Genomic DNA, 21,899 nt, shown 5'->3' with positions numbered 1-21,899 from the left:
CTACAGTCTCTGTCACAGGTGGGGCAGACGGTGGTTGAAGGGGTGGGTGGGTGGGGTGCTTGGGTTGACATGCGCTCCTTGCGCTGCCTGCGCTTGGCTTCCGCTTGCTCCCGGCGAAAAGACGCGAGGTGTTCGGCGCCTTCCCGGATGCTTCTCCTCCACTTTGTGCGGTCTTGGGCCAGGGATTCCCAGGTGTCGGTGGAGGATGTTACACTTTTTCAAGGAGGCTTTGAGGGTGTCCTTGAAGCGTTTCCTCTGCCCACCTGGGGCTCTCTTGCCGTGTCAGAGCTCCGAGTAGAGCGCTTGTTTTGGGAGTCTCGTATCGGGCATGCGGACAATGTGACCCGTCCATCAAGCGGGGTCAAAGCTTCGATGCTGGGGATGTTGGCCTGAGCAAGAACACTGACGTTGGTGCGCCTATCCTGCCAGTGGATTTGCAGGATCTTGCGGAGGCAGCGTTGGTGGTGCTTTGAGGTGGTCCAGTGCTTTGAGGTGCCTGCTGTACATGGTCCATGTCTCTGAGGCATACAGCAGGGCGGGTATCACTGCTGCTCTGTAGACCATGAGCTTAGTGCCGGGTTTGAGGTCCTGGTCTTCAAACACTCTCTTCCTCAGGCGACCGAAGGCTGCACTGGCACACTGAAGGTGGTGTTGAACTTCGTCATCGACGTCTGCCCTGTTGACAGTAGGCTCCCAAGGTATGGAAAGTGGTCCACATTGTCCAAGGCCTTGTCGTGGCTTTTGATAATCGGGGGGGCAGTACTGTGTGGCGGGGGAAAGTTGGTAGAGGACCTTTGTCTTACGGATGTGTAGTGTAAGGCCCATGCTCTCGTACGCTTCGGTGAAGGTGTTGACGATGGTTTGGAGTTCGACCTCCGAGTGAGCGCAGACGCAAGCGTCGCCTGCATACTGTAATTCGACGACAGAGGATGGGACGGCCTTGGATCTGGACTGGAGGTGACGGAGGTTGAACAGTTTCCCGTTTGTTCTGTAAATTAGCTCCGCTCCAGCGGGGAGCTTACTGAGGGTGAGATGGAGCATTGCAGCAAGGAAGATCGAGAAGAGCGTTGGTGCGATGACACAGCCTTGCTTGACCCCGGTTCGTACGTGAATTGGGTCTGTGGTGGAACCGCTGGTCAGGATCACGGCTTGCATGTCGTCGTGAAGCAGGCGGAGGATGGTGACAAACTTTTGAGGGCAGCCGAATTTGAGGAGGACACTCCATAATCCCTCACGGTTCACAGTGTCGAAGGCCTTTGTGAGATCAAAGAAGGCCATGTACAGCGGTTGGTGCTGTTCCCTGCATTCCTCTTGTGATTCACACAAAAGGTAGTGGAAATCTGGAACTCTATCCCCCAAAAAGCTGTGGATGTAAACTAGTAAACTGTTTTTAGGTCTCTCACTAGACTGTAAAAGCTTCTATAGGTATGTAAAAAGGAAAAGATTAGCAAAATTAAATGTGGGTCCCGTACAGGCTGAGACAGGAGAAATTATAATGGGGAATAAGGAAATGGCAGAGAAATTAAACAAATACTTTGTGTCTGTCTTCACGGAAGAAGACACAAAAAACCTCCCAGAAATAGTGGAGAACCATGGGGACCCGTACCCCGGGGAGAGTCTAGTGAGAATGAGGAATTGAAAGAAATTAGTATTAGTAAAAAAAAGTACTGGAGAAATTAATGGGACTGAAAACCGATAAATCCCCAAGACCTGATGGCCTACAACCTAGGGTTTTAAGAGGAGGCTATAGAGATAGTGGATGCTTTGGTTGTCATTTTCCATGGGATTGGGGGTAATATACCAGCATGGATCGAGGATTGGTTAACGGACAGAAAACAGAGAGTAGGAGTAAGCGGGCCAGTTTCGGGTTGGCAGGCTGTAACTAGTGGGGTACCGCAAGGATCAGTGCTGGGGCCTCAGCTATTCACAATCTACATCAATGATTTGGATGAGGGGACCAAATGTAATATATCCAAGTTTGCTGCTGATACAAAGCTGGGTGGGAATGTAAGTTGTGAGAAGGATGCAAGGAGGCTTCAAGGGGATATAGACAGGCTAAGTGAGCGGGCAAGAACATGGCAAATGGAATATAATGTGGAGAAATGTGAAGTTATCCACTTTGGTGGGAAAAATAGAAAAGCAGAGTATTTTTTAAATGGTGAGAGATTGAGAAATGTTGGTGTTCAGAGGGACCTGGGTGTCCTTGTACACTAACCACAAAGTTAACATGCAGGTACTGCAAGCACTTAGGAAAGCAAATGGTATGTTGGCCTTTATTACAAGAGGATTTGAGTATAAGAGTAAAGGTGTCTTACTGCAATTATATAGGGCTCTGGTGAGACCATACCTGGAGTATTGTGTGCAGTTTTGGTCTCCTTACCTAAGGAAGGATATACTTGCCATAGAGGAAGTGCAACGAAGGTTCACCAGACTGATTCCTGGGATGGGGGTGATTGTCCTATGAGGAGACGCATTACTGGTGCGAATTAATGAACTCGTTTCTCTTATCTGGAAGGAGGAGAGCATGCCAGGGGATCTCAGAGATGCCGTAATTGTGACCATCTTCAAGAAAGGTGACAAGTCCGATTGCGGTAATTACAGAGGAGTTTCCCTGCTGTCTGCCACAGGGAAAGTCATCACAAGAATCCTCCTCAATTGCCTTCTCCCAGTGGCTGAAGAGCTCCTCTCAGAGTCGCAATGCAGATTCCACCCACTAAGGGGCACAATGGACATGATCTTCACCGCACGTCAATTACAAGAGAAATGCAGGGAACAAAACCAACCGCTGTACATGGCCTTCTTTGATCTCACAAAGGCCTTCGACACTGTGAACCGTGAGGGATTATGGAGTGTCCTCCTCAACTTCGGCTGCCCTCAAAAAGTTTGTCACCATCCTCCGCCTGCTTCACGACAACATGCAAGCTGTGATCCTGACCAGTGGTTCCACCACAGACCCAATTCACGTACGGACCGGGGTCAAGCAAGACTGTGTCATCGCACCAACGCTCTTCTCGATCTTCCTTGCTGCAATGCTCCATCTCACCCTCAGTAAGCTCCCCACTGGAGTGGAGCTAATTTACAGAACAAACGGGAAACTGTTCAACCTCCGTCGCCTCCAGTCCAGATCCAAGGCCGTCCCATCCTCTGCTGTCGAATTACAGTATGCAGACGACGCTTGTGTCTGCGCTCACTCGGAGGTCGAACTCCAAACCATCGTCAACACCTTCACCAAAGCATACGAGAGCATGGGCCTTACACTACACATCCGTAAGACAAAGGCCCTCTACCAACCTGCCCCCACCACACAGTACTGCCCTCCGATTATCAAAATCCACGACGAGGCCTTGGACAATGTGGACCACTTTCCATACCTTGGGAGCCTACTGTCAACAGGGGCAGACGTCGATGACGAAGTCCAACACCGCCTTCAGTGTGCCAGTGCAGCCTTGTCGCCTGAGGAAGAGAGTGTTTGAAGACCAGGACCTCAGAGCAGCAGTGATACCTGTCCTGCTGTATGCCTCAGAGACATGGACCATGTACAGCATGCACCTCAAAGCACTGGAGAGGTACCACCAACGCTGACTCCGCAAGATCCTGCAAATCCATTGGCAGGGTAGGTGCACCAACATCAGTGTTCTCGCTCAGGCCAACATCCCCAGCATCGAAGCTTTGACCACGCTCAATCAGCTCCGATGGACAGGTCACATCGTCCGCATGCCCGATACGAGACTCCCAAAACAAGCGCTCTACTCGGAGCTCCGGCATGGCAAGAGAGCCCCAGGTGGGCAGAGGAAACGCTTCAAGGACATCCTCAAAGTCTCCTTGAAAAAGTGCAACATCCCCACCGACACCTGGGAATCCCTGGCCCAAGACCACACAAAGTGGAGGAGAAGCATCCGGGAAGGCGCCGAACACCTCGAGTCTCTTCGCCGGGAGCAAGCGGAAGCCAAGCGCAAGCAGCGCAAGGAGCGCACGTCCACCCAAGCACCCCACCCACCCGCCCCTTCAACCACCGTCTGCCCCACCTGTGACAGAGACTGTAGGTCCCGCATTGGACTCATCAGTCACCTGAGAACTCATTTTTAATGTGGAAGCAAGTCATCCTCGGTCCCGAGGGACTGCCTAAGAGAAGACCTAAGGAAGGATATACTTGCCATAGAGGGAGTGTAACGAAGGTTCACCAGACTGGTTCCTGGGATGAGGGGATTGTCCTATGAGGAGAGATTGAGTAGACTAGACCTATATTCTCTAGAGTTTAGAAGAATGAGAGGTGATCTGATTGAAACACAAAATTCTTACAGGGCTTGACAGGGTAGATGCTGAGAGGCTGTTTCCCCTGGCTGGAGAGTCTAGAACCAGGGGTCATAGTCTCAGGATAAGGGGTCGGCCATTTAGGACTGAGATGAGGAGAAATTTCTTCACTCAGAGGGCGGTGAATCTTTGGAATTCTCTACCCCAGAGGGCTGTGGAGGCTCAGTCGTTGAGTATATTCAAGATTGAGATCGATAGATTTTAGGATATTAAGGGAATCAAGGGATATGGGATAGTGCAGGAAAGTGGAGATGAGGTAGAAGATCAGCTGTGATCTCATTGAATGGCAGAGCAGGCTCGAGGGGCCGAATGGTCTCCTCCTGCTCCTATTGGTTATGTTCTTATGCTGGGGCTCAATTGGAGCTTTCAAGACTGAGATTGCTAGATTTTTGTTGGGTAAGGATATCGAGGGATTTGAGCCAAGACAGGTTAATGAGATTGAGGTCCAGACCAGCCATGATCTGGCGGAACAGGCTCGAGGGGCTGAATGGGCCCCTCCTGTTCCTATGTTCTTCCCTGTGTTCAAATCCAGACTCTCCCATCGAAGACCCCACTCCCCCGGTATATTAACCCATCGAAGCCCATCTCCCGGTACACTAACCCATCGAAGGCCTCCACCCCTGAACCCTGACCCTGACTCTGCCTCTCACTCTGCCTCCAAGAGATGTGTTATTACGAGGTGGAGCGGAGCTCCAGCCAGAGCTACTATTCCACGTACAGCCAGGAGCAAGGAAGCGACGGCAGGAATACTGCAGCAGGCTCGGAGCCACACACACCCCGGGGCAGGAGCGGCAATGAGCCACGGGCAAGGCTGGAGCCAGGAGGCCGGTCCGAGCGAAGAGAATCTCCCAACACACTGACAGTAAGATCATCCAGACCGCGCAGAGGGACAGTGTTAGCAGGAGTAAAGGGAGAGTTGGAATCCTGGAGAGAGTCGGTGCCCGTGGGGACCCGTACCCCGGGGAGAGTCAGTGCCCGTGGGGACCCGTACCCCGGGTAGAGTGGGGACCCGTACCCTGGAGAGAGTCGGTGCCCATGGGGACCCGTACACTGGGGAGAGTCGGAGCCCGTGGGGACCCGTACACTGGGGAGAGTCGATGCCCGTGGGGACCCGTACCCCGGGGAGAGCCGATGCCCGTGGGGACCCGTGCCACGGGGAGAGTCGGAGCCTGTGGGGACCCGTACCCCGGGGAGAGTCGGAGCCCGTGGGGACCCGTACACTGGGGAGAGTCGGAGCCCGTGGGGACCCGTACACTGGGGAGAGTCGATGCCCGTGGGGACCCGTACCCCGGGGAGAGCCGATGCCCGTGGGGACTCGTAACCCAGAGGGTGTTGGTGCCCGTGGGGACCCGTACCCCGGGGAGAGTCGGAGCCTGTGGGGACCCGTACCCCGGGGAGAGTCGGTGCCCGTGGGGACCCGTACCCCGGGGAGAGTCGGTGCCCGTGGGGACCCGTACCCCGGGGAGAGTCGGAGCCTGTGGGGACCCGTACCCCGGGGAGAGTCGGTGCCCGTGGGGCCCCGTACCCCGGGTAGAGTGGGGACCCGTACCCTGGGTAGAGTGGGGACCCGTACCTCGGGGAGAATCGGTGCCCGTGGGGACCCGTACCCCTGGGAGAGTCAGTACCCGTGGGGACCCGTACCCCGGGGAGAGTCGGAGCCCGTGGGGACCCGTACACTGGGGAGAGTCGATGCCCGTGGGGACCCGTACCCCGGGGAGAGCCGATGCCCGTGGGGACTCGTAACCCAGAGAGTGTTGGTGCCCGTGGGGACCCATACCCCGGGGAGAGTCGGAGCCTGTGGGGACCCGTACCCCGGGGAGAGTCGGAGCCCGTGGGGACCCGTACCCCGGGGAGAGTCGGAGCCCGTGGGGACCCGTACCCCGGGGAGAGTCGGAGCCCGTGGGGACCCGTACCCCGGGGAGAGTCGGAGCCCGTGGGGACCCGTACCCCGGGGAGAGTCGGTGCCCGTGGGGACCCGTACCCCGGGGAGAGTCGGAGCCTGTGGGGACCCGTACCCCGGGGAGAGTCGGAGCCCGTGGGGACCCGTACCCCGGGGAGAGTCGGTGCCCGTGGGGACCCGTACCCCGGGGAGAGTCGGAGCCTGTGGGGACCCGTACCCTGGGGAGAGTCGGAGCCTGTGGGGACCCGTACCCCGGGGAGAGTCGGAGCCCATGGGGACCCGTACCCCGGGGAGAGTCGGAGCCCGTGGGGACCCGTACCCCGGGGAGAGTCGGAGCCTGTGGGGACCCGTACCCCGGGGAGAGTCGGAGCCCGTGGGGACCCGTACCCCGGGGAGAGTCGGAGCCCGCGGGGACCCGTACCCCGGGGAGAGTCGGAGCCCGTGGGCACCCATACCCCGGGGAGAGTCGGAGCCCGTGGGGAGCCGTACCTCGGGGAGATTCGTTGCCCGTGGGGACCTGTACCCCGGGGAGAGTCGGTGCCCGTGGGGACCCGTACCCCGGGGAGAGTCGGAGCCCGTGGGCACCCATACCCCGGGGAGAGTCGGTGCCCGTGGGGACCCGTACCCCGGGGAGAGTCGGAGCCCGTGGGGACCCGTACCCCGGGGAGAGTCGGTGCCCGTGGGGACCCGTACCCCGGGGAGAGTCGGAGCCCGTGGGGACCCGTACCCCGGGGAGAGTCGGAGCCCGTGGGGACCCGTACCCCCGGGAGAGTCGGTGCCCGTGGGGACCCGTACCCCGGGGAGAGTCGGAGCCTGTGGGGACCCGTACCCCGGGGAGAGTCGGAGCCCGTGGGGACCCGTACCCCGGGGAGAGTCGGTGCCCGTGGGGACCCGTACCCCGGGGAGAGTCGGAGCCTGTGGGGACCTGTACCCTGGGGAGAGTCGGAGCCTGTGGGGACCCGTACCCCGGGGAGAGTCGGAGCCCATGGGGACCCGTACCCCGGGGAGAGTCGGAGCCCGTGAGGACCCGTACCCCGGGGAGAGTCGGAGCCTGTGGGGACCCGTACCCCGGGGAGAGTCGGAGCCCGTGGGGACCCGTACCCCGGGGAGAGTCGGAGCCCGCGGGGACCCGTACCCCGGGGAGAGTCGGAGCCCGTGGGCACCCATACCCCGGGGAGAGTCGGAGCCCGTGGGGAGCCGTACCTCGGGGAGATTCGTTGCCCGTGGGGACCTGTACCCCGGGGAGAGTTGGTGCCCGTGGGGACCCGTACCCCGGGGAGAGTCGGTGCCCGTGGGGACCCGTACCCCGGGGAAAGTCGGAGCCCGTGGGGACCCGTACCCCGGGGAGAGTCGGAGCCCGTGGGCACCCATACCCCGGGGAGAGTCGGTGCCCGTGGGGACCCGTACCCCGGGGAGAGTCGGTGCCCGTGGGGACCCGTACCCCGGGGAGAGTCGGTGCCCGTGGGGACCCGTACCCCGGGGAGAGTCGGTGCCCGTGGGGACCCGTACCCCGGGGAGAGTCGGTGCCCGTGGGGACCCGTACCCCGGGGAGAGTCGGAGCCCGTGGGGACCCGTACCCCGGGGAGAGTCGGAGCCCGTGGGGACCCATACCCCGGGGAGAGTCGGAGCCCGTGGGGACCCATACCCCGGGGAGAGTCGGAGCCCGTGGGGACCCGTACCCCGGGGAGAGTCGGAGCCCGTGGGGACCCGTACCCCGGGGAGAGCCGGAGCCCGTGGGGACCCGTACCCCGGGGAGAGTCGGTGCCCGTGGGGACCCATACCCCGGGGAGAGTCGGAGCCCGTGGGGACCCGTACCCCGGGGAGAGTCGGAGCCCGTGGGGACCCGTACCCCGGGGAGAGTCGGAGCCCGCGGGTACTCGTACTCCGGGGAGAGTCGGCGCCCGCGGGGTAAGGGTTGGTAGTTGACAATTTATCAATTTCCCTTTTCATGGGCAGGGGCTGGAAGCGAGCGATCGTGGGGCTAACAGATTGAAGAGAACAGATTCCACCTCCTCTAGCTCGCACCGGAGCAGCGGCTCGGAGCTCAGCATGGCAGGGTGCGCGGCACGCACAGCGAGGGACGGGATCCCGAGCCAGCCCCTGCACCCCCGCAGGGAGAGAGTGAGGGTGTACAGCGTGCGATACGGCTGCGAGATCGACATGGAGTCCGACAGCAGCCTGCTCCTGGAGTCCGTCAGTGAGTTCACCTCGGGAGAGGGAGAGAGAGAGGGAGAGGGAGAGCGTTCACAGCACAAGCACCCGTCTCCCAGACTCAGTCTGGAGCGGGCAATGAAGGTGAGGATGGACGGAGGAACTTAGAAACATAGAAGATAGGAGCAGGAGTAGGCCATTCAGCCCCTCGAGCCTGTTCCGCCATTTAATGCGATCATGGCTGATCATCCAAACTCAGTACCCTGTCCCTGCCTTCTCCCCATATCCCTTGATCCCTTTAGCCTTAAGAAATATATCTAACTCCTTGAATATATTTAATGAATTGGCCTCCACTGCCTTCTGTGGTAGAGAATTCCACAGGTTCACCACTCTCTGGGTGAAGAAATTCCTCCTCATCTCTGTCCTAAATGGCTTACCCCTTATCCTTAGACTGTGACCCCTGGTTCTGGACTCCCCCGCCATCAGGAACATCCTTCCTGCATCTAGTCTGTCTAATCCTGTTAGAATTTTATAAGTTTCAATGAGATCCCCTCTCATTCTTCTAAACTCCAGCGAGTATAAGCCCAATCGACCCAATCTCTCCTCATACGTCATTCCTGCTATCGCAGGTATCAGTCTGGTGAATCTTCGTTGCACTCCCTCCATGGCAAGAACATCCTTCCTCAGATAAGGAGACCAAAACTGCACACAATACTCAAGGTGTGGTCTCACCAAGGCCCTGTACAACTGCAGCAAGACATCCTTGTTCCTGTACTCGAATCCTCTCGCTACTGAAGGCCAACATACCATTTGCCTTCTTAACCGCCTGCTGCACCTGCATGCTTACCTTCAGCGACTGGTGCACAAGGACACCCAGGTCTCGTTGCACTTCCCCTTCTCCCAATCTATTGCCATTCAGATAATAATCTGCCTTCCTGTTTTTGCCACCAAAGTGGATAACCTCACATTTATCTACATTATACTGCATCTGCCATGCATCTGCCCAATCACCCAACCTGTCCAAATCATACTGGAGTTTCTCTGCATCCTCCTCACAGCACACACGCCCACCCAGCTTTGTGTCGTCTGCAAACTTGGAGATATTACATCTAGTTCCCTCGTCTAGAACTGGGGGTGATGGAGGCATAGGGAGGGGCGGGAGAGAGTGGGAGGGAGGAGCGGGAGAGAGTGGGAGGGAGGGGCGGGAGAGAGTGGGGGGGGAAGAGAGTGGGAGGGAGGGGGGGAGAGAGAGGAGGGGGGAGAGAGAGGGAGGGGGGAGAGAGGGAGGGGGGAGAGAGGGAGCGGGGAGAGAGAGGGAGCGGGGAGAGAGAGGGAGGGGGGAGAGAGAGGAAGGGGGAGAAAGAGGAAGGGGGATGGAGTTTGTCGGGGGTGGTGGAGTCTGTCGGGGGGGTGGAGTCTGTCGGGGGGATGGAGTCTGTCGGGGGATGGAGTCTGTCGGGGGATGGAGTCTGTCGGGGGATGGAGTCTGTCGGGGGCTGGAGTCTGTCGGGGGGGCTGGAGTCTGTCGGGGGGGCGGAGTTTGTCGGGGGCGGAGTTTGTCGGTGGGGGTGGAGTTTGTCGGGGGGCTGGAGTTTGTCGGGGTGATGGAGTTTGTCGGGGGGCTGGAGTTTGTCGGGGGGGGTGGAGTTTGTCGGGGGGCTGGAGTTTGTCGGGGGGGGTGGAGTTTGTCGGGGGGCTGGAGTTTGTCGGGGTGATGGAGTTTGTCGGGGGGCTGGAGTTTGTCGGGGGGCTGGGGTTTGTCGGGGGGCTGGGGTTTGTCGGGGGGCTGGGGTTTGTCGGGGGGCTGGGGTTTGTCGGGGGGCTGGGGTTTGTCGGGGGGCTGGAGTTTGTCGGGGTGATGGAGTTTGTCGGGGTGATGGAGTTTGTCGGGGGGGGTGGAGTTTGTCGGGGGGCTGGGGTTTGTCGGGGGGCTGGGGTTTGTCGGGGGGTGGAGTTTGTCGGGGTGATGGAGTTTGTCGGGGGGGGTGGAGTTTGTCGGGGGGTGGAGTTTGTCGGGGGGGGTGGAGTTTGTCGGGGGGTGGAGTTTGTCGGGGTGATGGAGTTTGTCGGGGGGATGGAGTTTGTCGGGGGGTGGAGTTTGTCGGGGGGGGTGGAGTTTGTCGGGGGGTGGAGTTTGTCGGGGGGGTGGAGTTTGTCGGGGTGATGGAGTTTGTCGGGGGGGGTGGAGTTTGTCGGGGGGCTGGGGTTTGTCGGGGGGCTGGAGTTTGTCGGGGTGCTGGAGTTTGTCGGGGGGCTGGAGTTTGTCGGGGTGATGGAGTTTGTCGGGGGGGGTGGAGTTTGTCGGGGGGCTGGGGTTTGTCGGGGGGGTGGAGTTTGTCGGGGGGCTGGAGTTTGTCGGGGGGGTGGAGTTTGTCGGGGGGTGGAGTTTGTCGGGGGGGTGGAGTTTGTCGGGGTGATGGAGTTTGTCGGGGGGGGTGGAGTTTGTCGGGGGGGTGGAGTTTGTCGGGGGGCTGGAGTTTGTCGGGGGGCTGGGGTTTGTCGGGGGGCTGGAGTTTGTCGGGGTGATGGAGTTTGTCGGGGGGGGTGGAGTTTGTCGGGGGGCTGGGGTTTGTCGGGGGGCTGGAGTTTGTCGGGGTGCTGGAGTTTGTCGGGGTGATGGAGTTTGTCGGGGGGGTGGAGTTTGTCGGGGGGGGTGGAGTTTGTCGGGGGGGGTGGAGTTTGTCGGGGGGGGTGGAGTTTGTCGGGGGGGGTGGAGTTTGTCGGGGGGGGTGGAGTTTGTCGGGGGGCTGGGGTTTGTCGGGGGGCTGGAGTTTGTCGGGGTGCTGGAGTTTGTCGGGGTGATGGAGTTTGTCGGGGGGGTGGAGTTTGTCGGGGGGGGTGGAGTTTGTCGGGGGGGGTGGAGTTTGTCGGGGGGGGTGGAGTTTGTCGGGGGGGGTGGAGTTTGTCGGGGGGGGTGGAGTTTGTCGGGGGGGGTGGAGTTTGTCGGGGGGCTGGGGTTTGTCGGGGGGCTGGAGTTTGTCGGGGTGCTGGAGTTTGTCGGGGTGATGGAGTTTGTCGGGGGGGTGGAGTTTGTCGGGGGGGGTGGAGTTTGTCGGGGGGGGTGGAGTTTGTCGGGGGGGGTGGAGTTTGTCGGGGGGATGGTGTTTGTCGGGGGGGGTGGAGTTTGTCGGGGGGGGTGGAGTTTGTCGGGGGGTGGAGTTTGTCGGGATGGAGTTTGTCGGGGGGGTGGAGTTTGTGGGGGGTGGAGTTTGTCGGGATGGAGTTTGTCGGGGGGGTGGAGTTTGTGGGGGGTGGAGTTTGTCGGGGTGATGGAGTTTGTCGGGGGGTGGAGTTTGTCGGGGGGGCTGGAGTTTGTCGGGGGTGGAGTTTGTCGGGGTGCTGGAGTTTGTCGGGGGGGTGGAGTTTGTCGGGGGGGTGGAGTTTGTCGGGGGGCTGGAGTTTGTCGGGGGGGGTGGAGTTTGTCGGGGGGTGGAGTTTGTCGGGGGGGTGGAGTTTGTCGGGGGGTGGAGTTTGTCGGGGGGGTGGAGTTTGTCGGGGGGTGGAGTTTGTCGGGGGGTGGAGTTTGTCGGGGGGGTGGAGTTTGTCGGGGTGATGGAGTTTGTCGGGGGGCTGGAGTTTGTCGGGGGGGGTGGAGTTTGTCGGGGGATGGAGTTTGTCGGGGGGGTGGAGTTTGTCGGGGGATGGAGTTTGTCGGGGGGCTGGAGTTTGTCGGGGTGCTGGAGTTTGTCGGGGGGGTGGAGTTTGTCGGGGGGGTGGAGTTTGTCGGGGGGGTGGAGTTTGTCGGGGGGTGGAGTTTGTCGGGGGGGTGGAGTTTGTCGGGGGGGTGGAGTTTGTCGGGGTGATGGAGTTTGTCGGGGGGCTGGAGTTTGTCGGGGTGATGGAGTTTGTCGGGGGGCTGGAGTTTGTCGGGGGGGGTGGAGTTTGTCGGGGGGGGTGGAGTTTGTCGGGGGGCTGGAGTTTGTCGGGGGGGGTGGAGTTTGTCGGGGGGTGGAGTTTGTCGGGGTGATGGAGTTTGTCGGGGGATGGAGTTTGTCGGGGGGTGGAGTTTGTCGGGGGGTGGAGTTTGTCGGGGGGTGGAGTTTGTCGGGGGGGTGGAGTTTGTCGGGGTGATGGAGTTTGTCGGGGGGCTGGAGTTTGTCGGGGGGGGTGGAGTTTGTCGGGGGGGGTGGAGTTTGTCGGGGGGCTGGAGTTTGTCGGGGGGGGTGGAGTTTGTCGGGGGGGTGGAGTTTGTCGGGGGGGTGGAGTTTGTCGGGGGGGTGGAGTTTGTCGGGGGGCTGGAGTTTGTCGGGGTGATGGAGTTTGTCGGGGGATGGAGTTTGTCGGGGGGGTGGAGTTTGTCGGGGGATGGAGTTTGTCGGGGTGATGGAGTTTGTCGGGGGGCTGGAGTTTGTCGGGGGGGGTGGAGTTTGTCGGGGGGCTGGAGTTTGTCGGGGGGCTGGAGTTTGTCGGGGGGCTGGAGTTTGTCGGGGTGATGGAGTTTGTCGGGGGGCTGGAGTTTGTCGGGGGGCTGGAGTTTGTCGGGGGGCTGGAGTTTGTCGGGGGGGTGGAGTTTGTCGGGGTGATGGAGTTTGTCGGGGTGATGGAGTTTGTCGGGGGGGTGGAGTTTGTCGGGGGGGGTGGAGTTTGTCGGGGGGATGGAGTTTGTCGGGGGGCTGGAGTTTGTCGGGGGGCTGGAGTTTGTCGGGGGGCTGGAGTTTGTCGGGGGGCTGGAGTTTGTCGGGGGGGTGGAGTTTGTCGGGGTGATGGAGTTTGTCGGGGGGTGGAGTTTGTCGGGGGGCTGGAGTTTGTCGGGGGGGTGGAGTTTGTCGGGGTGGATGGAGTTTGTCGGGGGGTGGAGTTTGTCGGGGGGATGGAGTTTGTCGGGGGGGGTGGAGTTTGTCGGGGGGGTGGAGTTTGTCGGGGGGTGGAGTTTGTCGGGGGGATGGTGTTTGTCGGGGGGGGTGGAGTTTGTCGGGGGGGTGGAGTTTGTCGGGGGGTGGAGTTTGTCGGGGGGATGGTGTTTGTCGGGGGGGGTGGAGTTTGTCGGGGGGGGTGGAGTTTGTCGGGGGGTGGAGTTTGTCGGGATGGAGTTTGTCGGGGGGGTGGAGTTTGTGGGGGGTGGAGTTTGTGGGGGGTGGAGTTTGTCGGGGGGGTGAAGTTTGTCGGGGGGGTGGAGTTTGTCGGGGGGGGTGGAGTTTGTCGGGGGGGTGGAGTTTGTCGGGGGGATGGAGTTTGTCGGGGGGTGGAGTTTGTCGGGGGGATGGAGTTTGTCGGGGGGGTGGAGTTTGTCGGGGGGGGTGGAGTTTGTCGGGGGGTGGAGTTTGTCGGGGGGTGGAGTTTGTCGGGGGGATGGAGTTTGTCGGGGGGTGGAGTTTGTCGGGAGGGTGGAGTTTGTCGGGGGGCGGAGTTTGTCGGGGGATGGAGTTTGTCGGGGGGGTGGAGTTTGTCGGGGGGTGGAGTTTGTCGGGGGGGTGGAGTTTGTCGGGGGGGGTGGAGTTTGTCGGGGGGTGGAGTTTGTCGGGGGGTGGAGTTTGTCGGGGGGTGGAGTTTGTCGGGGGGGTGGAGTTTGTCGGGGGGGGTGGAGTTTGTCGGGGGTGTGGAGTTTGTCGGGGGGTGGAGTTTGTCGGGGGGGTGGAGTTTGTCGGGGGGGTGGAGTTTGTCGGGGGGGGGAGTTTGTCGGGGGGTGGAGTTTGTCGGGGGCGGAGTTTGTCGGGGGGGCGGAGTTTGTCGGGGGGTGGAGTTTGTCGGGGGGGTGGAGTTTGTCGGGGGGGTGGAGTTTGTCGGGGGGGTGGAGTTTGTCGGGGGGGTGGAGTTTGTCGGGGGGGTGGAGTTTGTCGGGGGATGGAGTTTGTCGGGGGGGGTGGAGTTTGTCGGGGGATGGAGTTTGTCGGGGGGGTGGAGTTTGTCGGGGGGGTGGAGTTTGTCGGGGGGGTGGAGTTTGTCGGGGGATGGAGTTTGTCGGGGGGGTGGAGTTTGTCGGGGGATGGAGTTTGTCGGGGGGGGTGGAGTTTGTCGGGGGGGATGGAGTTTGTCGGGGGGGTGGAGTTTGTCGGGGGGATGGAGTTTGTCGGGGGGTGGAGTTTGTCGGGGGGTGGAGTTTGTCGGGGGGGTGGAGTTTGTCGGGGGGGTGGAGTTTGTCGGGGGGTGGAGTTTGTCGGGGGGGTGGAGTTTGTCGGGGGGCTGGAGTTTGTCGGGGGGGTGGAGTTTGTCGGGGGGTGGAGTTTGTCGGGGGGTGGAGTTTGTCGGGGGGGTGGAGTTTGTCGGGGGGGTGGAGTTTGTCGGGGGGGTGGAGTTTGTCGGGGGGATGGAGTTTGTCGGGGGGATGGAGTTTGTCGGGGGGATGGAGTTTGTCGGGTGGCTGGAGTTTGTCGGGGGGGTGGAGTTTGTCGGGGGGTGGAGTTTGTCGGGGGGGTGGAGTTTGTCGGGGGGCTGGAGTTTGTCGGGGGGGTGGAGTTTGTCGGGGGGTGGAGTTTGTCGGGGGGGTGGAGTTTGTCGGGGGGTGGAGTTTGTTGCGGGGTGGAGTTTGTTCAGTGGGGAGGGGGATGGAGTTTGTTCAGTGGGGAGGGGGATGGAGTTTGTTGCGGGGTTGGAGTCCTGATTCTCTCGTATTAATCCACACCCGGGTCTCCTGTGCTCTCGGTCCCTGTGCAGCCCAGCAACTTCCCGGTCCCACCGCACTCCAGCTCGATCCGGAGGCCAGAGGTCTCCTTCCTGAACTGCGCTGGCAGCATCCAGGAGTCGGCGAGCCTGCTCGAGTGGGCTAACTGCTCCCTGGAGAGGCTGCAGAGAAGGTTCCTGAGCGGAATCCAGGCTTTGGAGCAGTTCGCAGGCAGCCAGTGGGAGATAGCGCAGCTGGAGCAGGAGCTGGTCCAGGAGCTGGAGCAGGTACTGGACCAGGAGCTGGAGCTGGAGCAGGAGCAGGAGCTGGAGCTGGAGCAGAGGCAGACCACCAACAACAAAGACAGCGGCAAGGACACAGGTAGGACATAGAAACATCGAAACATAGAAGATAGGAGCAGGAGTAAGCCATTCTGCCCCTCGAGCCTGCTCCGCCATTCAATGAGATCATGGCTGATCATCCAAATTCAGTACCCTGTCCCTGCTTTCTCCCCATATCTGTTGATCCCTTTAGCCTTAAGAAATATATCCAACTCTTTTTTGAATATATTTAATGAACTGGCCTCCACCGCCCTCTGTGGCAGAGAATTCCACAGGTTCACCACTCTCTGGGTGAAGAAATTCCTCCTCATTTCAGTCCTAAATGTCTTACCCCTTATTCTTAGACTATGACCCCTGGTTCTGGACTCCCCGGCCATCAGAAACATCCTTCCTGCATCTAGTCTGTCCAGGCCTGACAGAATTTTATAAGTTTCGATGAGATCCCCTCTCAATCTTCTAAACTCCAGTGAGTATAAGCCCAATCGACACAATCTCTCCTCATACGTCATTCCTGCCATCCCAGGTATCAGCCTGGTGAATCTTCGCTGCACTCCTTCCATGGCAAGAACGCCCTTCCTCAGGTAAGGCGACCAAAACTGCACACAGTACTCAAGGTGCGGTCTCACCAAGGCCCTGTACAACTGTAGCAAGACATCCTTGTTCCTGTACTCGAACCCTCTTGCTACGAAGGCCAACATACCATTTGCCTTCTTAACCGCCTGCTGCACCTGCATACTTACCTTCAGCGACTGGTGCACAAGAACACCCAGGTCTCGTTGCACTTCCCCTTCTCCCAATCTATTGCCATTCAAATAATAATCTGCCTTCCTGTTTTTGCCACCAAAGTGGATAACCTCACATTTATCCACATTATAGTGCATTTGCCATGTTTCTGCCCAATCACCCAATCTGTCCAAATCGTACTGGAGTTTCACGACATCCTCCTCACAGCTTACCCTCTCACCCAGCTTTGTGTCGTCTGCAAATTTGGAGATATTACATTCAATTCCCTCGTCCAGATCATTAATATATATTGTGAACAGCTGGGGTCCTAGGACCGATCCTTGCGGTACCCCACTAGTCACTACCTGCCACTCGGAAAACGACCCGTTTATTCCAACTCTTTGCTTTCTGTCCGCCAACCAGTTCTCTATCCAAGTCAATACCTTGCCCCCAATCCCATGTGCCTTAATTTTGCACGCTAATCTCTTATGTGGGACCTTATCGAAAGCCTTCTGAAAGTCCAAATACACCACATCCACTGGTTCTCCCTTATCTATTTTACCAGTTACATCCTCAAAAAATTCCAGTAGATTAGTCAAGCATGATTTACCTTTTGTAAATCCATGTTGACTTTGTCCGATCCTGTCACTGCTTTCCAAGTGCTCTGCTATTACATCTTTTAGAATAGATTCTAGCATTTTCCCCACTACCGATGTCAGGCTTACCGGTCTATAATTCCCCGCTTTTTCTCGACCATTTTTTTTGAATAGTGGGGTAACATTAGCTACCCTCCAATCCATGGGTACTGTTCCAGAGTCTATCGAGTTCTGGAAGATGATCAGCAATGCATCTACTATTTCTAGGGCCACTTCCTTAAGTACCCTAGGATGTAGATTATCAGGCCCAGGGGATTTATCGGCCTTTAGTCCCATCAATTTCCCTAACACCATTTCCTGACAAATACTGATTTCTTTCAGTTCCACCCTTTCATCAGGCCCTATGTTCCCCGGCATATCTGGGAGGTTATTTGTGTCCTCCTTTGTGAAGACAGAACCAAAGTATGTATTTAATTGGTCTGCCATTTCTTTGTTTCCCATTATAAATTCCCCTGATTCTGACTGTAAGGGACCTACACTTGACTTCACCAATCTTTTTCTCTTCACATATCGAAAAAAGCTTTTACAGTCAGTTTTTATGTTCCCTGCAAGCTTACTCTCATATTCTATTTTCCCCCTCTTAATTAATCTCTTTGTCCTCCTTTGTTGAATCCTAAACTGCTCCCAATCCTCAGGATTATTGCTTTTTCTGGCCAATTTATATGTCGTCTCCTTGGATCTTATGCTATCCCTAATTTCCCTTGTTAGCCACGGTTGAGTCACCTTTTTTGTTTTATTTTTATGCCAAACTGGGATGAACAAATTCTGTAGTTCATCCATTCGATCTTTGAATGTTTGCCATTGCCTATCCACCGTCAACCCTTTGAGTGCCATTCCCCAATCAATTCTACCCAACTCGCTCCTCAGACCATCGTAGTTTCCTTTATTTACCACTTTGGTACTCCACTGAGAAGGTACCAGACACAGACACACACAGTGCAGTAAAGGCCCAGGCTCCATCCCCAGCCTAGTGGTGTGTTAGTTGATCTCACACCCGGTGTGGTACTGAGGGGGAGAGGTTTAGGGAGGGAAATCCAGAGCTTATGGCCTCGGCAGCTGAAGGCACGGCCACCAATGGTGGAGTGATGGAAATCGGGGCATGCGCAAGTGACCAGAATTGGAGGGGTGCAGAGATCTCGGAGGGTTGTAGGACTGGAGGAGGTTACAGAGATAGGGAGCGGGGAGAGCAATGGAGAGATCTGTAGACCAAGATGAGAATTTTAAAATTCTGGCATTGCTGGACCGGGAGCCAACGAAGGGCAGGTACAGCACGGGTTAGATACAGAGTAAAGCTCCCTCTACACTGTCCCATCAAACACTCCCAGGGCAGGTACAGCACGGGTTAGATACAGAGTAAAGCTCCCTCTACACTGTCCCATCAAACACTCCCAGGCCAGATACAGCACGGGTTAGATACAGAGTAAAGCTCCCTCTACACTGTCCCATCAAACACTCCCAGGGCAGGTACAGCACGGGTTAGATACAGAGTAAAGCTCCCTCTACACTGTCCCATCAAACACTCCCAGGGCAGGTACAGCACGGGTTAGATACAGAGTAAAGCTCCCTCTACACTGTCCCGTCAAACACTCCCAGGGCAGGTACAGCACGGGTTAGATACAGAGTAAAGCTCCCTCTACACTGTCCCATCAAACACTCCCAGGGCAGGTACAGCACGGGTTAGATACAGAGTAAAGCTCCCTCTACACTGTCCCATCAAACACTCCCAGGGCAGGTACAGCACGGGTTAGATACAGAGTAAAGCTCCCTCTGCACTGTCCCATCAAACACTCCCAGGGCAGCTACAGCACGGGGTTAGATACAGAGTAAAGCTCCCTCTACACTGTCCCGTCAAACACTCCCTGGGCAGGTACAGCACGGGTTAGATAGAGTAAAGCTCCCTCTACACTGTCCCATCAAACACTCCCAGAGCAGGTACAGCATGGGTTAGATACAGAGTAAAGCTCCCTCTACACTGTCCCATCAAACACTCCCGGGGCAGGTACAGCACGGGTTAGATACAGAGTAAAGCTCCCTCTACACTGTCCCATCAAACACTCCCAGGGCAGGTACAGCACGGGTTAGATATAGAGTAAAGCTCCCTCTACACTGTCCCATCAAACACTCCCAGGGCAGGTACGGCACAGGTTAGATACAGAGTAAAGCTCCCTCTACACTGTCCCATCAAACACTCCCAGGGCAGGTACAGCACGGGTTAGATACAGAGTAAAGCTCCCTCTACACTTTCCCATCAAACACTCCCAGGGCATGTACAGCACGGATTAGATACAGAGTAAAGCTCCCTCTACACGGTCCCATCAAACACTCCCAGGGCAGATACAGCACAGGTTAGATACAGAATAAAGCTCCCTGTACACTGTCCCATCAAACACTCCCAGGGCAGGTGCAGCACAGGTTAGATACAGAGTAAAGCTCCCTCTGCACTGTCCCATCAAACACTCCCAGGGCAGGTACAGCACGGGTTAGATACAGAGTAAAGCTCCCTCTACACTGTCCCATCAAACACTCCCAGGGCAGGTACAGCACGGGGTTAGATACAGAGTAAAGCTCCCTCTACACTTTCCCATCAAACACTCCCAGGGCATGTACAGCACGGATTAGATACAGAGTAAAGCTCCCTCTACACTGTCCCATCAAACACTCCCAGGGCAGCTACAGCACAGGTTAGATACAGAGTAAAGCTCCCTCTACACTGTCCCATCAAACACTCCCAGGGCATGTACAGCACTGGTTAGATACAGAGTAAAGCTCCCTCTACACTGGTTCGCCTGACGTTTGCTGATTTCTGTGTTTAGGTTGCAACATCGCTGGGGGTGAATCGAGCTCTGTGGCGTTTCAGCAACTCCAGGACATCACTGACGGCTCGGCCCGTGTCCCAGGGATTGAGGAGCCGCAGACACTGGGGTCCACAGAGCACCAGAGCAGCTCCAGCACAGATCCACCACTGCCCCTGACCATCCAGGTACCTGCTGCAGTTCATCCATTTCAGCTCAGATGCACTTGGGGTACGGGTCCCCACGGGCGCTGACTCTCCCTGGGGTACGGGTCCCCACGGGCACCGACACTCCCCAGGGTACGGGTCCCCATGGGCACCAACTTTCCCCGGGGTACGGGTCCCCACGGGCTCCGACTCTCCCCGGGGTACGGGTCCCCACGGGCTCCGACTCTCCCCGGGGTACGTGTCACCATGGGCGCCAACTCTCCCTGGAGTACGGGTCCCCACGGGCGCTGACTCTCCCCGGGGTAAGGGTCCCCATGGGCACCGATTCGCCCCAGGGTACGGGTCCCCATGGGCACCAACTTTCCCCGGGGTATGGGTCCCCACGGGCACAGACTCTCCCCGGGGTACGGGTCCCCATGGGCACCAACTTTCCCCGGGGTATGGGTCCCCACGGGCTCCGACTCTCCCCGGGGTACGGGTCCCCACGGGCACCGACTCTCCCTGGGGTACGAGTCCCGACGGGCACCGACTCTCCCCGGGGTACGGGTCCCCGTGGGCGCCGACTCTCCCCGGGGTACGTATCACCATGGGCGCCTACTCTCCCCGGGGTACGGGTCCCCATGGGCTCCGACTATCCCCGGGGTACCGGTCCCCGCGGGCACCGACTCTCCCCGGGGTACGGGTCCCCGCGGGCATGGACTCTCCCCGGGGTACGGGTCCCCACGGGCACCGAATCTCCCCAGGTTACGGGTCCCCACGGGCACCGACTCTCCCCGGGGTACGGGTCCCCACGGGCACAGACTCTCCCCGGGGTACGGGTCCCCACGGGCACCGACTCTCCCCGGGGTACGGGTCCCCGCAGGAACCGACTCTCCCCGGGGTATGGGTCTCCACGGGCACTGACTCTCCCCGGGGTACGGGTCCCCACCGGCCCCGACTCTCCCCGTGGTACAGGTCCCCAAGGGCACCGACTCGCCCCGGGGTACAGGTCCCCGCGGGCTCCGACTCTCCCCGGGCTACGGGTCCCCGCGGGCACCGACTCTCCCCGGGGTACGGGTCCCAGCGGACTCTGAATCTGCCCAGGGTACGGGTCCCCACGGGCGCCGACTCCCCCTGGGGTATGGGTCCCCACGGGCACCGACTCTCCCCGGGGTACGGGTCCCCGCGGACTCTGAATCTCCCCGGGGTACGGGTCCCCACGGGCACCGACTCTCCGCGGGGTACGGGTCCCCATGGGCACCGACTCTCCCTGGGGTACGGGTCCCCGCGGGCTCTGAATCTCCCCGGGGTACGGGTCCCCGCGGGCGCCGACTCTCCCCGGGGTACGGGTCCCCACGGGCACCGACTCTCCCCGGGGTACGGGTCCCCGCAGGCACCGACTCTCCCCGGGGTATGTGTCCCCACGGGCACCGACTCTCCCCGGGGTACGGGTCCCCGCAGGCACCGACTTTCCCCGGGGTACGGGTCCCCACCGGCCCCGACTCTCCCCGTGGTACAGGTCCCCAAGGGCACCGACTCGCCCCGGGGTACATGTCCCCGCGGGCTCCGACTCTCCCCGGGCTACGGGTCCCTGCGGGCACCGACTCTCCCCGGGGTACGGGTCCCCGCAGGCACCGACTCTCCCCGGGGTATGGGTCCCCACGGGCAACGACTTTCCCCGGGGTACGGGTCCCCACCGGCCCCGACTCTCCCCGTGGTACAGGTCCCCAAGGGCACCGACTCGCCCCGGGGTACATGTCCCCGCGGGCTCCGACTCTCCCCGGGCTACGGGTCCCTGCGGGCACCGACTCTCCCCGGGGTACGGGTCCCAGCGGGCTCTGAATCTGCCCAGGTTACGGGTCCCCACGGGCGCCGACTCCCCCTGGGGTATGGGCCCCCACGGGCACCGAGTCTCCCCGGGGTACGGGTCCCCGCGGGTTCTGAATCTCCCCGGGGTACGGGTCCCCACGGGCACCGACTCTCCCCGGGGTACGGGTCCCCGCGGGCTCTGAATCTCCCCGGGGTACGGGTCCCCGCGGGCTCTGAATCTCCCCCGGGTACGGGTCCCCACGGGCTCCGAATCTCCCCGGGGTACGGGTCTCCACGGGCTCCGACTCTCCCCAGGGTCTGTGACTGGCAGCTGTCTGGGATTGCAGACGCTGGCACTGTCTGCATGTCTGTTGCATTCACCCTGGTTTAATCCCACCTGTTACAGGGCAGTGCCGGAGTTATGTCCATTTGTGAGCTGCTGGAATGCTGGAATATTCGCTGCTCCAACGAGACGACGTTCGGAGTGGACTGCAAGCTGCAAACGTGAGTGTCCTCGTGACAGTGAGGTGAG

The 21,899-nt window shown here is 59.4% G+C and overlaps 1 protein-coding gene across 1 annotated transcript in view; it reads left to right on the top strand.

Moving 5' to 3' along the window:
• Positions 1-21,899, top strand: part of LOC147094624 (inactive serine/threonine-protein kinase TEX14-like) — a 66,960-nt gene extending 45,061 nt beyond the window's left edge. The window contains exons 13-17 of the mRNA XM_085974461.1: positions 4,974-5,173; positions 8,168-8,506; positions 14,954-15,281; positions 19,434-19,600; positions 21,774-21,899. Coding sequence (XP_085830587.1) covers positions 4,974-5,173; positions 8,168-8,506; positions 14,954-15,281; positions 19,434-19,600; positions 21,774-21,875 — 1,136 coding nt within the window. The 3' untranslated portion in view covers positions 21,876-21,899. The remainder of the gene's footprint in view (positions 1-4,973; positions 5,174-8,167; positions 8,507-14,953; positions 15,282-19,433; positions 19,601-21,773) is intronic.

The sequence above is a fragment of the Somniosus microcephalus genome, unplaced genomic scaffold (genome assembly GCF_052327205.1).
Source record: "Somniosus microcephalus isolate GS21.2 unplaced genomic scaffold, FLI_Smic_1.0 unresolved_chr1, whole genome shotgun sequence".
Taxonomy (NCBI): domain Eukaryota; kingdom Metazoa; phylum Chordata; class Chondrichthyes; order Squaliformes; family Somniosidae; genus Somniosus; species Somniosus microcephalus.
The sequence above is the reverse complement of the archived record's forward strand: the minus strand, read 5'-3'. Positions and strand labels throughout refer to the sequence as shown.